The sequence below is a fragment of the Calypte anna genome, chromosome 6, assembly GCF_003957555.1.
Source record: "Calypte anna isolate BGI_N300 chromosome 6, bCalAnn1_v1.p, whole genome shotgun sequence".
NCBI classification, from domain to species: Eukaryota; Metazoa; Chordata; class Aves; order Apodiformes; family Trochilidae; genus Calypte; species Calypte anna.
In genome coordinates this window covers 5,316,268-5,332,091 of record NC_044252.1, presented here as the reverse complement: position 1 = coordinate 5,332,091, position 15,824 = coordinate 5,316,268, and the positions used below count along the sequence as shown (strand labels likewise).

Here is a 15,824-nt window from a genome sequence, read left to right as displayed (position 1 = left end):
CTGAAACCCAGTAAAGCCTCAGGGTGAACAGGTTTCCAATCTGCTACAACACCTGCATGCTCTGAAGGTTGTGGAGTACAACTAAGACATGGGAATGAGACTAAGAGGGAAACAGGGAGGAAAAGGACTGACTTTTCATGTTGTCATTTAAGAGAAAAAGCTAACTTTAAATAAGGAAAAGAGACTTTAGAGTCGATATGTTAAGATTCTGAAACCAAGAAGGAATTTAGTAGGCAAGCAGTAAAGATGATGAGTAGATACAAGTCTTTTTTTTTATTTTTTATTGCAGTTATTGAGTGTTTAGGATGGATGACAGTGCTTGTCCTCAAATAGCAGGCAGATATGAATATATTCCTTATGTTCTTGGGTACGTGCGTGTTCCCAAATTCATTGCCCCACCCACCTCCCTACACTGGCACGCATGCTTACTCTTCCAAAAAGGCTTTTCACACATTAATCACCGTGGAAACCAGTGAGCCCTTCTGCTACATATTCGGCCAGAGCTATTAGATGAGTTTAAAAATAAATAAATGAATGAACGCCTGGAGAGAACAGGGCAAATATTCAAACCTCCCAATTCAAACAAAAAGAGAAACAATGCAAAATATATGGTTATGCAGGGGGAAGGCTGCAAGGATGGCAACCCTCAGTGGGTGCTGGGTATAGATGAAGGAGCTTGTGGGGCTGCTGGACACACCCACAGTGTCCACAGGAGAGCAGATTCTGGCTGTGCCCCCCATCCTGTGTGTGAAACAGGGGGTTGGGCCCAGCACCATCCCACAGCCCAGAAGTATCAGATGACTGTCTCGGGTAATTTGAAAAGAGGAACAACACGAAGGAAGAATAAAACCCAATTATTATCAGGGAGGGTTGGGCGGCATCCCTCGGCACAGCAGTAATTACAGCGGATGCCACCACGCGTCCGGGTGTAAACAACCTGACAGGGAGAACAGCATCCCAAGGCTCTTGGGCCACATCTCCCAGGTTGTCTCACACCAGGCTGTGCCACGTGAGGACCATGGCCCTCACAAGGTGCCCATAGCTGGGTTACTGGGATATCTCACACCAGGCTGTGCCACATGAACAGTGTGGCCCTCACAAGGTGCCCATGGCTGGGTTCCTGGGTTATCTCAAACCAGGCTATGCCACATAAAGAATGTGGCCCTCACAGAGTACTCATAGCTGGGTTCCTGGACTGTCCCACACCAGGCTGTACCCCATGAAGTGTGGCCCCTAAAAAGCACCCATAGCTGGGATGTCTCATACCAGGCTGTGCCCCACGAAGTGTGGCCCCCCCAATGTGCCCATGGCTGGCATGTCTGTACCCCAGGAAGTGTGTCCCCTACAAAGTGCCCATAGCTGGGATGTCTCACACCAGACTGTGCCCCATGAAGTGTGTCCCTCACAAGCTGCCCATAGCTGGGCTCTCAGCTGCCCCCTTCACTCTGTGCCTGGCTTAGGTTGGGGAACCGCAGTCAATGACTGTGCTGGGGAGGCATCTCCACTCTCGGTGGGGGAAAGCAAGCTCAGGTGAGGGAACTCCAGAAACCCACACAGCTCTCGGGATAGAGCAGTCTGGTTGCTTAAGAACATTCTTTTTTTGCGTGGAAAAAAAAAAAAAACAACAAAACCCCCAAAAAACCACAAAAAGCCCCCAAAGAAACAAAAATCCTCATGGGGGAGAAAAAGTGCTTAAAAAAAACAAGAAAAAAGTAGTACCTTCCAGCCAAAACCCCGCGGCGGGCCCTGCGCCAGCCCAGCCCCAGCTGAGGAGAGAGGCGACAGCGCCGCGCGGGTCCCTCCTCCCGCCCCCCCCTCGCGCCCGCTCCCGCTCTCCGCACGCGCCCCCGCGCGCCGTTGACTCGGCTCCGTTTGAACCCGCCACGCTCGCGCTCAGCCAACAGGGCGCGGCGCTGGGCCGTGACGTCACGGGCGGCGGGAGCGGGGCCGGGCCGAGCCGAACCGGGTCGGGTTGGTCCCGGCGGCAGCTCCGTCAGAGCTGTCAGCCACGGGGCCGCCGGTGCTGCAGCCCCTTGCCCAGGCGTATGTACACGTCGCCCAGGAAAATGAGGGTAAGCGCCTCGGTTCGGTCGCTGCCGGCGTGGTCCTCACCCACCTGTACGGACACGGGGAAGGGGGTGGGAGGGGGACGGACGGTGCGCGGCGGGGCGGTTCGGTGGTACCGAGGGGAAAATACCCCGGTTACGGTGAAACGGAGCGGGGGGTTCTCCTCGCAACTTCCCCAGCACCGCGGAACCGGCAGCTGGAGCCCCGACCCGCCGGGGACAGCAGCGGCAGAGCGGGGTGAGCGGGACCCCGGGGGGGGCTGCCCGGCAGGTGGTTCCCGGGGACGCCGCAGCGCTCCCCGACCGCCTCGGGGAACCGGGAGCCTCCGGGGACCGCGAGTCCCAAAGGAAGGCGGGGGTGAGCGGGGCTGCGAGCGCTGGGGCTGTTCACAGAGGGGTCAACTCGCCCTCCTCCTCCTCCACCCCCAGTCCTGGGGGAGCGGCGGGTCCGGTCCCTGGGGGGGGCAGTGGAGCTGGCAGTGCGGGGAAGGGGTTCGGCTGCTTGAAGATCGGGCTGCTTCCGAAAAGGATGTGTGAAAACAAACCTGATGCAGGCAGGGACGCCATAAAGGGATTTGCGGCACTTGCTGGCAAAACCTGCCTGTGCTCCCTTCCTAAAGCGTCTTTTCTGTGGGTGCTTAGTTGGGGGTCAAGGTCCCTTAAATCCCTAGGGCAAACTTCATATTGTGAGCCAAAAGTACCCATCGCAGCCTGTCCAGGCCGAGAAGCAGCTTTCAGCTCTCTCGCTGTGGACCTTAAAAGGGAAAGAAATTACTGGCGAGTTACATAGTAGGCATAGCAAAGCTGGCTGCTTCATCATGTGCTCCGGTGATTTGTCAGGTTGTTGTGTACTGCAAAGCTCAGGCCTGACAGATAAAGCTGTGAAATACTGAGTAACCTTAATGCCTGTTTGTGCAGAGTCACCAGTTCTAATTTCTTGTGATACGCCACTAGGTCCTGCTTTTTCTGTTTTATTCGACTGCATCCTGAACTTTAGAGACTGAATTCCACTCCTCAGGATGGTCTCCCTGGTCACTGTTAAATAGCTGGTGTATTTTAACTTACAGTGAGTTCTGCTTCCCTTATATCTGTATCATGTATGAATACATAAAGGTCTCTGGTTAAAGCCACAAAACAATTCTACTTAATAGCCTGAAATATAAGTAAATCTGTTACCAGCCTGCAAGGTAAATCTGTTACTTTGTTGAACAAGTATTGTTAATACTGGTATTTTTTCCTTACCAAAGCATTCATCTGGGTTTAAAGACAGAAAGGTGTTTTATATCCCAGGTTGTAAAAGCTTGGGGGGAAGAAAGGGCTGTGTATTAAAAGAATACAAACTACATCTTTGCTACTATTTGAAGTGGTCCCTAAATGAAAAAAACAACCCCAAACCTTTAGAGCATTTAAGGTTTTCATTTCTTAAATTGAAGAACCTCTAAACAGAGAGAACTTAGACTAAGTGCAGTGAGAAGCAGCGGTCATTTTAAAGGTCCCTGGAATTGCCTAATCCCTTTTAGCTCCATAAATGCTTTTCAGAATTTGACATCATCGTGTTTGTTTCCTCAAGGGTAAGGGAGCAGCTCAAGAGTTAATTCTGCCTTCTTGTTGCTTTACCTTCTAAACAGTATTAACTGTTTTAGCAGCCAGGGGGAACTGTTTTGATACTGAACAGTATTTTCAACCTTTATGTACAGTAGCAGGATGTTTTGTTTCCCTGTCTGCATACATTGAAGCTGTAGCCACTTTAAAACAAACAAAACCCCAGGGTTTGCTCCCAGCTGGTAACTCTGGTGTCCTGGTAGAGCTTGTGGCCAAGAGGAGGGAGGTGGAAACCCCAAACCTTTGTGCAGCAGGTTTGTTTCACACACACACACAAATTCTCCAAATAGACTGTTTAGTTAGAGTTGTATATTACAGCATATGTCACAGCATTCAGTTCCACCCAGTTGATGATTTTGTCTACTAAAACAACACAGTTTTGTTCAGAGAGCACATCCTCCACTGTTTCCAGTGGTATCTGTGTGCAGAAGATGCACTTCTGTCAAGATCTTGATTACAAATAGCTAAGGAAATGGTGAAAAATTTATCATCACAGGTCAAGTATTTTGGCCAAAGATAAGACTTCAAGAAGACTAAAATGAGAGGCAACTAAGGTACAATGCTTTTTGTGTTTTCTTAGTAAGGCACTGCTTCAGTACCTTTGAAATTCAGAGAGCATTTCACATTTTTGTGTAGTTTTATGCATGAAGAGCCAGAGGAAAAAAATGGGTAAAAAGGAGAACCCAAAACATGATGAAGAAACTTCTTACAGCTTCTGCATCTAGAACCATAGTGATTTAAATTACAGGGTATTTCAAGACCCAAAGCCAGCTTACAGATATGCGACTGCTCAAATCTCTAATGCCCAGGCTGCGTTCACTCAAATATGTAATTGTGTTGAATCTATGACTCTAAAACCCACACATGACATCCTGAAAGCAAGCTGAACCCTCTCTCTCTACTTTTTTTGCCACTTCTGCAGGAAACTATGCCCCAGACGCCAATATTTTCCAGCATGCTTGGTTCCAGCTGTAGTGGACAAGTGCAGCCAGATATGGGAGAGAGGTGTGTGGACCCTGTGTATCAGGATGGAAACCTTGTTTCTGGATCACTGGAGGCCTTGATAGAGCGCCTGGTGCCCACCATGGACTACTACCCAGATGTAAGTAGCCCCTGAAGCTTTTTGCTTTCCATAGTTCTCCTGTATTAGTATCTGAATTGGTGCTTCCCTGCATCTGATTCAAGATAAAGATGAAGGCTAAAGATGCATTTTATTTACTTGCAATGTTCATTCACTCAAGATGTTGTTCACTGGAGATAGTCTCTGTTTTGAAATGAGAACACTTGTTAGAAAGATAAAGCTGTGTTGAACAAATGGGTGCCTTAAGAACCAATTAAAAGCAGCATTAGCCTCAGAATTTTCAATCCCTCTAAGCTGCCTTAGCTCTAATGCAGCCAAGATTAACTACTAACCAGCTCCTACCTAGGGAAGCAGACCTGCAATCAGCTCTGGTATTTTTTCCTTAATTTTCTATGCATCTTCTAGTTAGACCATCAGAAAAAAAACCAAACCAAAACAACTAACCAACCAAACAAGTCCCCTCCCCCAACACCTCCCCACAAAACAAAACCAACCTAAAAAAACCCTCAAAACATTTTAATTAACATGCTCTCTTTCTCAAGACATTTTAATGGGTTGGCATTGTAATAATGTGTGTTCCTGAGCCTGAAAGTTATTTTGCTACTGATTAAACATACTCAGTGCAGTCCCCTGAATTAAATATTAGTCTAACTCCAGGGCGTGCAATAAGATTATAAACCTTAGGATATTATTAAGAGATCATTTTATCAGTTAAAATGACCCTTTGTACCCAGTATTGACAGATGTTATTTAAACAAGCTGCCAAAGATCAGAGAGTCTCTAGAGCATGTATTTCATGTGAGCTCTGAAAAAAATGGCAGCTATGACAGGAGCATCCCAGCTCTTTGTAAAGACTAGCATGAGGGCAGGAAAAATGCAATCATTTTTAGCTTTTGTGTTCAACTTAATGTTTACAGTAGTGTGCCATACTGTTCTTCTTGTTTCTCAGTCTCATTCATGAAGAACTTTTTACTGTGGTTTCACATCAATCACAGTAAAGTCCCTCTGAGCTCCCCCCCCCTCAGAATCTCCATACACAAGAAAGGAATTCCCCACGTGAGGTTTCAGTGGGTATCAGCACCAATCATCAGTAGGAGATTAAAAAAGCAAACCAGGATATTTTACTCTTCCAGTTCAAAATGAATCTTCAATATTGCATTTAAATATGGCAAAAGCACAATTGCACTGCCTGTAATAGGTGCTGACTTAGTACCAAATCCTTTATAGGACACAGAAGTGTAACCATTGTTAGACATTAAATCTTTGCTCCCAGCTCCCTAACACAAACTGTAGAACAGATGCAGAAGAAAGCAGCAGGTAAAGCTGCTACAGAATAACAGTGGAAAATTGCTTTAGGTTGCAGTAGTTACACCTTCCAAGGAGTCAGTTCCTTGTCTTTTGTGTGATACTAAAATGTAGTCAATTGCTGCTTGGATTTCTGGACTAAGTTTAAGCAGCTGCTAATGCACATCCTTTATTGTAACTCCTAACATAGGTTCTATTTATAACTCAGCTTCTCTGAAAATGGCTCCATAATGTGAGCATTACTTAGGGGGTCCAGAGCTTACTTTGGAATGCTGCTGGTTTCCATGGTGCTACCCCACACCCCAATGCAAGGGAGCATTACAAACCAAGCAGTCAAGGACCCCACCCTGTGAAGCTTCAGCTTAAATAGACAGCAAGCTGACAGCTGAGAGATGCAACAGAATCAATTGAGGAAACTCCAGGAAAAGAGAGTTGGAAAGCAGCATTAAACCAAATTTATCTCCTCTACATCAGGACACATTCTTTCAGTTAAATCAGATCACCCAATTTAGCTGAAAGGATTAATTATAAAATGAGTAGATAAGCAAGCTTTGAACAGCACAAAGGAGGAGCTGTCTTTGAGTCATCTTTAAATCCAAGCTTTCTGTTTTGGTTCAGGTGCCTGTTAACACTTAATTTCATGCTCATGTTTATTTTTAGAGAAGTTGCTGCAGAAGGTTAGAGTGACAGCCATTTACACTGATATCCTTTCAGCATAGCCAATACTGTATTTTCAAGAGCAAGGCAAACACACCTCATGTCTCTGGCTGCACATGCTAAGACAGACAGCAAGGCATCACCCATTAATTTGCACCAAGAGAAGCCATTGGTAATATTAGGAGATGACCACAGTTTCAGAGTAACATATCTGAAAGTTGCAGTACTCATCCAAATTATTAGATTGGGACATCTGAGCACAGTGCTTAGAGGGCATTCCCCTCTTTGTGGACATTCAGCTGAAGCTCACAGTAACCTTCCAGACAGGAAAAAAAAAAAAAAGGAGTGGGGGAGTAAGCAAACACTGAGTATCTTGCTGTGCTAGTTACAGAGACAAAAATATATTTGCCATGTTGGCAGAACACAAGACAGCCAAAGGAGAAGGGGGAAGATAAGAGCCTACAGTTGTGTATTGCTCTTTGGAGGCTTGTTTGTGTAGAGGGACATGTTCAGCACATAGAAAAATGTATACTCATGAGACAGAGGAGTTGGGGAGGTTAGGAATGGAATGTACCAGTCTGCAACCCTTGTGCCCAAGCAAGAAAACGATTCAAGGAAATATTTCACAAACAAGGAGTTCCAGAACAAGCAGTGAGTGCAAAAGAAAATGAATTATTTTTTTTTTCCTCCTCGACATCAGTGCATTCTTGGGTCAGACAGTAACAATTCCTTCTTTAGTCTTGTGTGCTCATGGTCTCTTTTTTTTTTTTTTAAATATAATTCTGCTCATCTCTTAGCAACAACTTTAGGCACTAAAGGAATCTGGCTTCTTATTCTATTGTAAAGCACAAGCCCCTTTTGTGTCAGCTTATGTTGTTCCCAGTGCAGAAAGGATTTTTATTTTTTTTTTGCCTCTCCTCCCAAATACCTGTCACTTCTATAGGATAAATAGGGCTTAACTTTCAATCCCATAGTTTATGGAAGCATTTTTTAGTCAGTCCTTGTCAAACTATCTAGCTTCATAACTGAATTTCCTTTTTAAAGGAAATAACTGATTTTTATTCCAAACCATTATCTTTAGGAGTTTGGGACTGCCTCAGAGGGTGTAGGTGTTTACACTGTTAAAACATTTAGCCTGTATGTGTCTAGTAGTACAGATGCAACAAATCACAGAAATCCTTGATCTAGATGAGGCAAATGACATTAGTATGAAATATTTCCTATCCAGAACAACTGTGTTCCTAACCCCTGAGACCTACCACTAAGCTGAAATGTGTTGCTTAGTGCAGCCTGACTTTTCTTCATCAGGTAGGGAATGGCTATCAGCAGAGATGGGAGTCAATACCACTGTCAGACCTATGATTTTTTAATTTGGTTCCTAATTGCAAGTACTCCTTGTCTCTGCCAGCATAAAAGTATCAAAAAAACACCCTATAATTAACATTTTCTTTTGAACATAATGGAACAATTTTGGTTTCCAAAGTCCTGAACCTAGCTCCAGTTAAGTGACTTTAAAAAAATGTTATAAAAATACACGACTGGGTTCCAGAAGTAATAACAATTTGTTTCTAAAACTTAGTAGCCCTGTATTGTCTGGAAAAGCATTGCAAGAGTCCAATACAGATATTAGTGATTACAGAGACAACAGCAAGACTAAAATTTAAATCTCACAATTTTATGGCCACGTGTCTTCCTGCACCTTGGCAGTTTGGCACTTTTTTTATCATATAAAACATTATCAAAGGAACCAAATAAAAGCACAAGTCATCAGGTCACACTCATCTTGCAGTATAACAATAGGGAAATGATACTCTGAGTTGGCCTTTCTCAAAGTCACTCTGGATAAACACTGTCCCACATCATAAACTTCCACGAAGACAACCAACACTAGAATTAGTATGAGAAGGAAAATGATATCTTTCCTTAAAATAATACGTTCCAGTTTATCAGAGCAAAGGTCACTGGCAGGACAGCATGGCTGAAGTTGTGGTTCTCCACTACTTATATGTACAGGCATCTTTGAGACTGGCTTCTGAGCTCCCAAAACAAGAATATGGGGGAAGGAACAAAAATATCAAATGCAAAATAGGGTAAAAGTGAGGGCTGCTTCATATTTCCAGAAGAAAACTTTTCATGTAGCCCAGTGACAGCAGACACACCCAACAGCTAAATTCCTTTCCCAGATAGTCCAGGCTCAGTTTTAAATCCAGGGACAACACTGATAGAAATTAACACAGCAGTTAGCTACAAAAAATAACAGAGGGTAACCAGGCATAGTTTAAAACACAAAGACAAAAAAAAAGCATATCCTCAAAACCTCCCAGAAAATGCCACAACCCAGTGCAGTACTTTCATTCTGAATGGGCAGGGTACCAGTTCAGGGATCCTTCTCACAAACATAACAGCAAGAGTTCCAATACATTGGCCTGTAACATGAACAAGTCTGCTTTGGGACTCAGGTCAGCTCTTCAGCCTAATTTAAGGACCCATAAGACACCACATACAGCACTACAGAGGTTTTTTTAGAGCTTCTCCAAAGCTGACACAATGTCATCAACTGCTTCCAGGTGTAAGAGACACATTCCATAGTTTTATAAAGAATTTCACTTCTTTTGCCATTGTAAATGCAAAAAGAAACTCTTGAGATACTGGAGAGAGACAAAAAAATAACAAACAGGGGCCCAGCTGCTTAAATTGAGAAGGAGGACCATGTCCTGTCACTACCCTGGGACACCTGCTCCAGGTCACTGAGGCCCAGCTGTAGGTGGCCCTAGGTGTGCATCTTCTGTAGGCATCAGGGGAACCTGAACTGCTCTAGTAATGACCAATAGATTAAGACTACTGATCAACTCCAGTTTTGATGGTACAGAATTCAGGCTATTCCTAATTTAAAACAAACCCCAGTGCTAATAAGATCTTCAGAATCAGCATTTTAAATGCCTCTGCTCTATCCCACTCCACTCTGTCTTTTCCTTACCATCCTCCACAAGCTTGGGACAGAGTGGGATGTTTAAGACATATATGCTTAATCTAATATGTTCACTCACTCTTAGAAAATTGTGACTTTTAGTTAACTTGATTTTGATTTTAAAAAACTATTCCTTTTACCCCTTCTGATATTTGGAGGATTTTTGTGCTGAATTTATACAATAGGGCATACTGCTGAGTAGTAATGAAGGGGAAATATTTTTCATTAATAGCATGTTTTATTGTGATCAGAGATCTAAACCTCAGTCCAATGTGATCTGTGCTCACTGACTACTTATGTGCACATCTGGCTGGTGTCTGCAAAATCCCATTTCTAAAAATATGGTACAAAAAAAATTCCCAGTGCACACTGGAAACATAACAAAGGTTCATTGAAATCTATTGTCAAGCAGCTCCCCAACTCCAAAGTCAAAATCCCAACTCAGAAAGCCTAAGGGAAAAGCAGAAGTGTTAATGAGATGCTACTGTCATTGCTCAGGCAACTGCATTTAGATACAGAAGCCAAACTTCAAAGGCTGAAGCAAGCCTAGGCCAGGAAGGAATTCTCACTTCAACTACACTGTCCAGAGGATGATTTGGCATACAATGCATTATAGCTTTTCAAATACAAATGGAGAGGCTATTTCTAATGAGAAATTACAATTGTTGGCATTTCTTAGCAGTGTTCATGCTCAAAAGACTCTAAAACAGGCTCCAAATAAGTGAAGACAAGCTTAAAACTGAATTATTGTCATATGGCCACAATCTAAGCTAAAGCTTGTGTCAGAGACTGTGGGAAAGTGGAACAAAATACCCAAGTTAAAGAAATTACAGCTGTGGTTTGGAATACACATGAAGCAGTTTCTGCAGCTCAGTAAAAACAAACACACTTAAAGAAACAGCAGCAGAAATAATGGTTTTCAAGAGGCATAACACCCTACATTGGACATAGATTTGTGGTCTTGGTAAGTGATGAGTAGTTAGGCATAATAAATTTAATGTTTTAAAGGGAAATAATTTGGGAATCTGAAAACACCAGAGTGAACACTCTTGAAGCCTACAGCATTTCCTTTTAACAGAGCTAGAAAAGACCATGTCTCTGGAAACAGGAAAACTTCTTAAAAAAGTTTAAATGAAAGAAAGTTACATTGATGGTTTATGAAGTAGTTTTTGCATGGAAGACAGATTACTTTTGCTGTTGTTATTCAACTTTTTTTTTCCTTCTCTGCTTCCACAGAGGACTTACATCTTCACTTTCCTGTTGAGCTCTCGAGTCTTCATTCACCCACACGAGCTCCTGGCTAAAGTGGGACAAATCTGCATTAAGCAGAAGCAGCAGCTAGAAACTGGGACTGAGGCAGAAAAGGTAAGTGAACCATTATGCCCTTCAGTTAGCTGTGCTACTGGCCTCTATTTCCTGCTCCCTCCTCATTGTAAAGCTAAATAGATTAATAACAACTTGAAGTTGTAATTTGTGTTGGATGCACTTCTACTTGGGTCTCTCTCCTTGAAGCACTGTTGTTTCTTTGCTAGCCACAGAGGTTAGGTACTTCCTCACCACTTGGATACAGGGGATGGAAATAAAAGTTTGCTTATGAGTGCACTGGATCAATGTGTGTCTGCCATGAAACCTGTCCAGAAAGGTGCTTTGCACTTTTAGGCTTTTCCCAAGTTAGGCTTTGCTGGAATCTGATTCCCCTTTCTCCTGTTGTCCTCACCATCCTATTAGAATTAAGTGCTCTGCCAGAGGTCATTTTCAACGTAAATCAGAAAGCCCATGAAAATTAAGGGACAATAGCCTATGCTGACACATGTCACCATGCAGTTTTACTGCAACTGATTAAACCAAACTGACTCAGTTGATGATGTGCAATTGCATTGGTCTGAGTCTCACCATTATGGAAAGTGGGAACTGAAGGGCTGTTGACTGAAACTGAGGTACCAGAACAGTCCAAGCTGGTATGAAAACAAAAGCACAGAAACAAGGGTGAAATCAGCAAGTATTTAAAGACTTAATTTGTTCAGATCCTGTGCTTGTTTTGGATCCATTCTTCTCTGGGGAGAAATTACATGCTCACATTCTTCTTCGTCAGCACACTGAGAGTCTCATTTTGTTTTCTCCATGTTATGTCAGGACTCTTAAGTGGGGAGCTCAAAAGCTAATCCTGTGGTTTGGCAATACAGAATTTTTTACTGCAATTCTGACCCAAGGGCTTCTTTCTCCCTTACTATTCCTGGGGTGCAGTCTCCTGTTATGTCACATAATTCCTCTGAAGAAAATAATTGGTGCACTTGGTGCAAAATTACTTTGATCCATATCTGTCCCCTGATCTACTCACCAAATCCCTATTGCTACTCAGCATGTAGGTGTTAGGGAAAGAAAGTGCAAGAACCACTACATCCAGCTTCATACAAAGGTGACAAACATTCCTATCTCCACTACCAAACTAGTTCATGACTGAGCCACCTCTCAAACTGATCCTCTGTAAATTGTGGTGGTTCTTTGGTGACACATAGCTAAAACAACAGAGGCAGAGACTTCTAAGAGATGCTAGGACAATCTGAAACATGAATTGAGCAGAGCTGATCTGTAACATACAAAGACTGCTGTCAGTAGCTGCTGTCAAAATACCTACATGAAATACCTGGATTTAAAAATAATGGGATACAAGATAAAACTTATGTGAATAACAATACACTTCAAAGACTGAAAAATTAAAACAGTGTCTGGGGGCTGAATCACCTGGCTGTTTAAAGACATTAGTTGTTAAATATCATTTTTCTGCCTTTTCAGCAGCTGTGTTAAAAATAAATAAATATCCCAGCTTCCACGTTGAAATGAAACAGCATTGCATCCTAACAACAGAATGTAAAATAGAGCAGCTCATATTCCAGACACCTACACTCTCACACCTTCTGCTGACAATTTGGAAATGTGCCTACAGGAACACCAACAAACAGCAGGGTGACAATAAAACATGAGTATTTAAGAGGCTACTTTAATTTACATGCTTTGCTAGTTGCTCTTCCTACTATGCCCTTGATTCCTTCCTATCCCCCTTCATATAAACTGTCATTTTTTTCTGCCCACCTCATACAAAATTCTTGGGAAACACTACATAAAATTCTGGCATCTCAAATGACTGCTTTACTGTCCTCTACTGCAAGCACCTGTATAATTTGGCCACTACCATTTGCAAACGTTTGTTTTTCTATCTGGCAACAAACAAAACTCATTCCACACGGAGCATAGAAATTTTTGACTCAAGGCATTCCATGTATTCAGTCATAACCCATTAAGGAATCATCAGCTACCAGCACCTTCTAATTAAGTGTTTCCCTAGCAGGAAATAGCTGGCAAAAGTAGTTAAAGCAGCTCTGATTATTTCTGATAGGACATCTGCATAAGCAAACGAGGTGCTCACCTGGATGACAAGTGAGCTGAAACAATGTCAAGGAGACAGGTTTGGAGGTTACACACCACAATATTTCTTTTACCTTTGTTTTTGACATCACTGGCTAGCAAAAAGAGTAATATAAAAAACTAACTGGAGAATAGTGAATTAAAAAAAGCCAACTTTGGGATGCCTTAGAGCACACTTAGAGGCCTTTTGGCCACTCATAAAAAAGAAGGGTTTCACAATTTAAGACTATCAATTATAGTATAACAAGTCAATAGTTAAGCTTAATCATAAAGGATAAAATATAACTCTCCATAAGTGCATTAGGCATTGGAAAGACCTAAACAAGAGCATCACAGAAAAAAGCACTTGTCTAGTATTATTCAGTGGAAAGCTGTGTTGTTAAAACTACTGCATTATTTCTGCAGCTTAAGGGAATTAATTAAAAAGTTGAACAACAATAAACAAAAAGTGGAAATTGCTTTCCATTAAACTTGTCTTGCCTGTCTACAGAAGCCCCTTCAAAAATTATGATTTCCCATGGGTTTGGGTTTTTTTGCCAGCAAGTTCTTCTTGAAAACAAAAAACAAACAATACTCATAGCTGTGTCATTGTTATTAAAATTCCCTCTCTTGCAAGCACAGTACTGCTATTGCCATCCTAATTGGTAGCTGTTTCTCAGTGCTGTCTCTTGTCTCAGCAGAACAGGGCTGACCCACAGTACTTAAATTAATAGAAGTGTTTTTCTTCAAGAAATACTTTGGTGGGAGAAGTATTTCCAAAGACTCCACAGAAGGCTGCATCAAGCATCCATTTCACATCCAGGGCAGGACTAGAGAAAAAGTGGATTGGTAGAGTTATTGCAGCCATTAAAAAAAGGAAAATGTGTGCTGCTGCCCACATATCTGTGTGAGTTCTGGCTAGGTTATAAGAGATGAGATGCAACAAGCCTGTCACACTGCTTTGGGATTCAGAATGCACATGAAACTGGAGTCTTAGGTTTTGCTATATTGTTTTTTAGTGTTACTCTCAGAACGTACCTCATTTTCATAAGAATTAAAAGCATCTGATAAAACATTAAGGTTTTTTACACCTGAAGAGTAATTAGATGAAAAGTAATGGTTTGCAGTTTGCCTTGCAACAGATACCTACATTTCCATAATGAGAGAAGCAAGCTCTAGAAACTCGTGAGTAGATGCATGAGATGAGAAGTCACAGTTTATATGCCATGGGCTAAGAAAAGCATTTTAGAACTTTCTGCCCCATCTCTCCTTTTTCAGTTTCAGAAGTTAAAAGAAAGAATAGACAGAATAATTAATACCAAAAAACCATTCTGTAGCAGCTTTTGAGAAGAGCAGTGGAGCGGGCACGTATCCATTAATGTTAATTTTAGGAAAGTGCATTGGCTAATTGATTCTTCATCATCACCACCTCTGACTTGTTCTAATAAGCTCAGGCTCCATGCATTTCCTAACAAAGTAATATAAATTGTCTTCTCCCCAAGGCAGAGGACAGTGGGAGTCTGGAAGACAGACAACTATAATCTGGAACTCTGTGCCTCACTGGCAAGAAAATCTTGAAGCTGGGCTCCACTGGAGCAGCATTGGCAGAGACTGCTCTGCAGTCTTGGTAAACAATCCCATGCATTATAAATAATGACAATGCCACTTATTTTTTCCCAACGTTCAGTACAAGATTAAACTCAAAAATTTAAATATATTTTGTTTATTGCATGCCTTTTTCATCCACTATGCATTTGGATGCTTCTATATAAGATTAAATATCAATGCTTTCCTTTGAGGCATTTTTACCTATCCTTAAAACTTGTTCTTTCTGAATTCACCCAAGTCTACTCATCCAAATTGGCTGTAGCTGCTACTGGCAAAGAGAATTTGGTTTTCTTTTTGCTTCACTATCCAACTATTCTGTTCTTCTCTCACTAGCAGGATCAATTAAATGTTATCAATAAGAAACAGCTACAAAAGCGCACTAGCAGAGTTTAGTTTGCAGCTCTGGAAAAAAAAACAACAAAAGAAGATTCATTCCCTTCAGATTTAAGGGAACACTGGCTCATTTTCAGATTGAGGATTCAAGGGTGCATGGTTTAAATTCAAAGTTCTTATTAATCATTATTAATATTCCCACTGACCGTATACCAAGATGTAAAAAAGTGCAAAAAAAATAGATCAAGTTAATAGACTGTTGGTTTTGACTAAATAAATTGGGGCATACTACAATCATCTGATGTTCTGGCAGGAGTTCCTCCCAGCTCCTGGAAGATATTTACTACTTGTCTTAAGAGAAATTACACTGATTTCCCATAGTGACACTCACATGCTAAGTCACCTTCTGTAACCCCTGAGGGGCTGATGGTGAGCACTATGAGGAAGCACAGTGCATGGGGAGAGGGAACTGCTGTGTAGTGGGACTATGTAGATGACACGAATGTGGAGGCAGACACAAATGCAAGCTTCCTCTTTTTCCTCTGGGCATCACGAGTTGGGTGGGAGTAGAAATATAACCTGAATTAGGCTTTGATTCTCCTTGTTCAATAAAAGCACTCACACTCCCAAAATTACCAGAGTGCTCCCTTGGATTTACTGATTCTGCTTCCCTTGCTAAGATAGTGGAGTAATTTGAATCCAATTCAAGTCTGTTAAAAGGCCTTAGAAGATTCACAAGTAACAGAAAAAGTTGGACAATACCTCTGTCTCCACTTTCTGTGGTTGATAGTATTTTGAATAA

At 42.2% G+C, this 15,824-nt stretch overlaps 1 protein-coding gene across 5 annotated transcripts in view; it reads left to right on the top strand.

Annotated features, from left to right (window-relative positions):
- RASGEF1A (RasGEF domain family member 1A) overlaps window positions 1-15,824 on the top strand; it is a 52,158-nt gene that overhangs the window by 22,884 nt on the left and 13,450 nt on the right. For 2 of the 5 annotated variants that reach the window (XM_030453169.1, XM_030453164.1), the window contains exons 1-3: window positions 1,955-2,072; window positions 4,591-4,770; window positions 10,916-11,044. In XM_030453169.1, the coding sequence (XP_030309029.1) occupies window positions 2,046-2,072; window positions 4,591-4,770; window positions 10,916-11,044 (336 nt within the window). In that variant the 5' untranslated portion in view covers window positions 1,955-2,045. Of the gene's footprint in view, window positions 1-1,954; window positions 2,073-2,221; window positions 2,305-4,590; window positions 4,771-10,915; window positions 11,045-15,824 lie in introns of those variants that run through there. The other 3 variants (XM_030453166.1, XM_030453168.1, XM_030453165.1) reach the window with 3 other exon arrangements.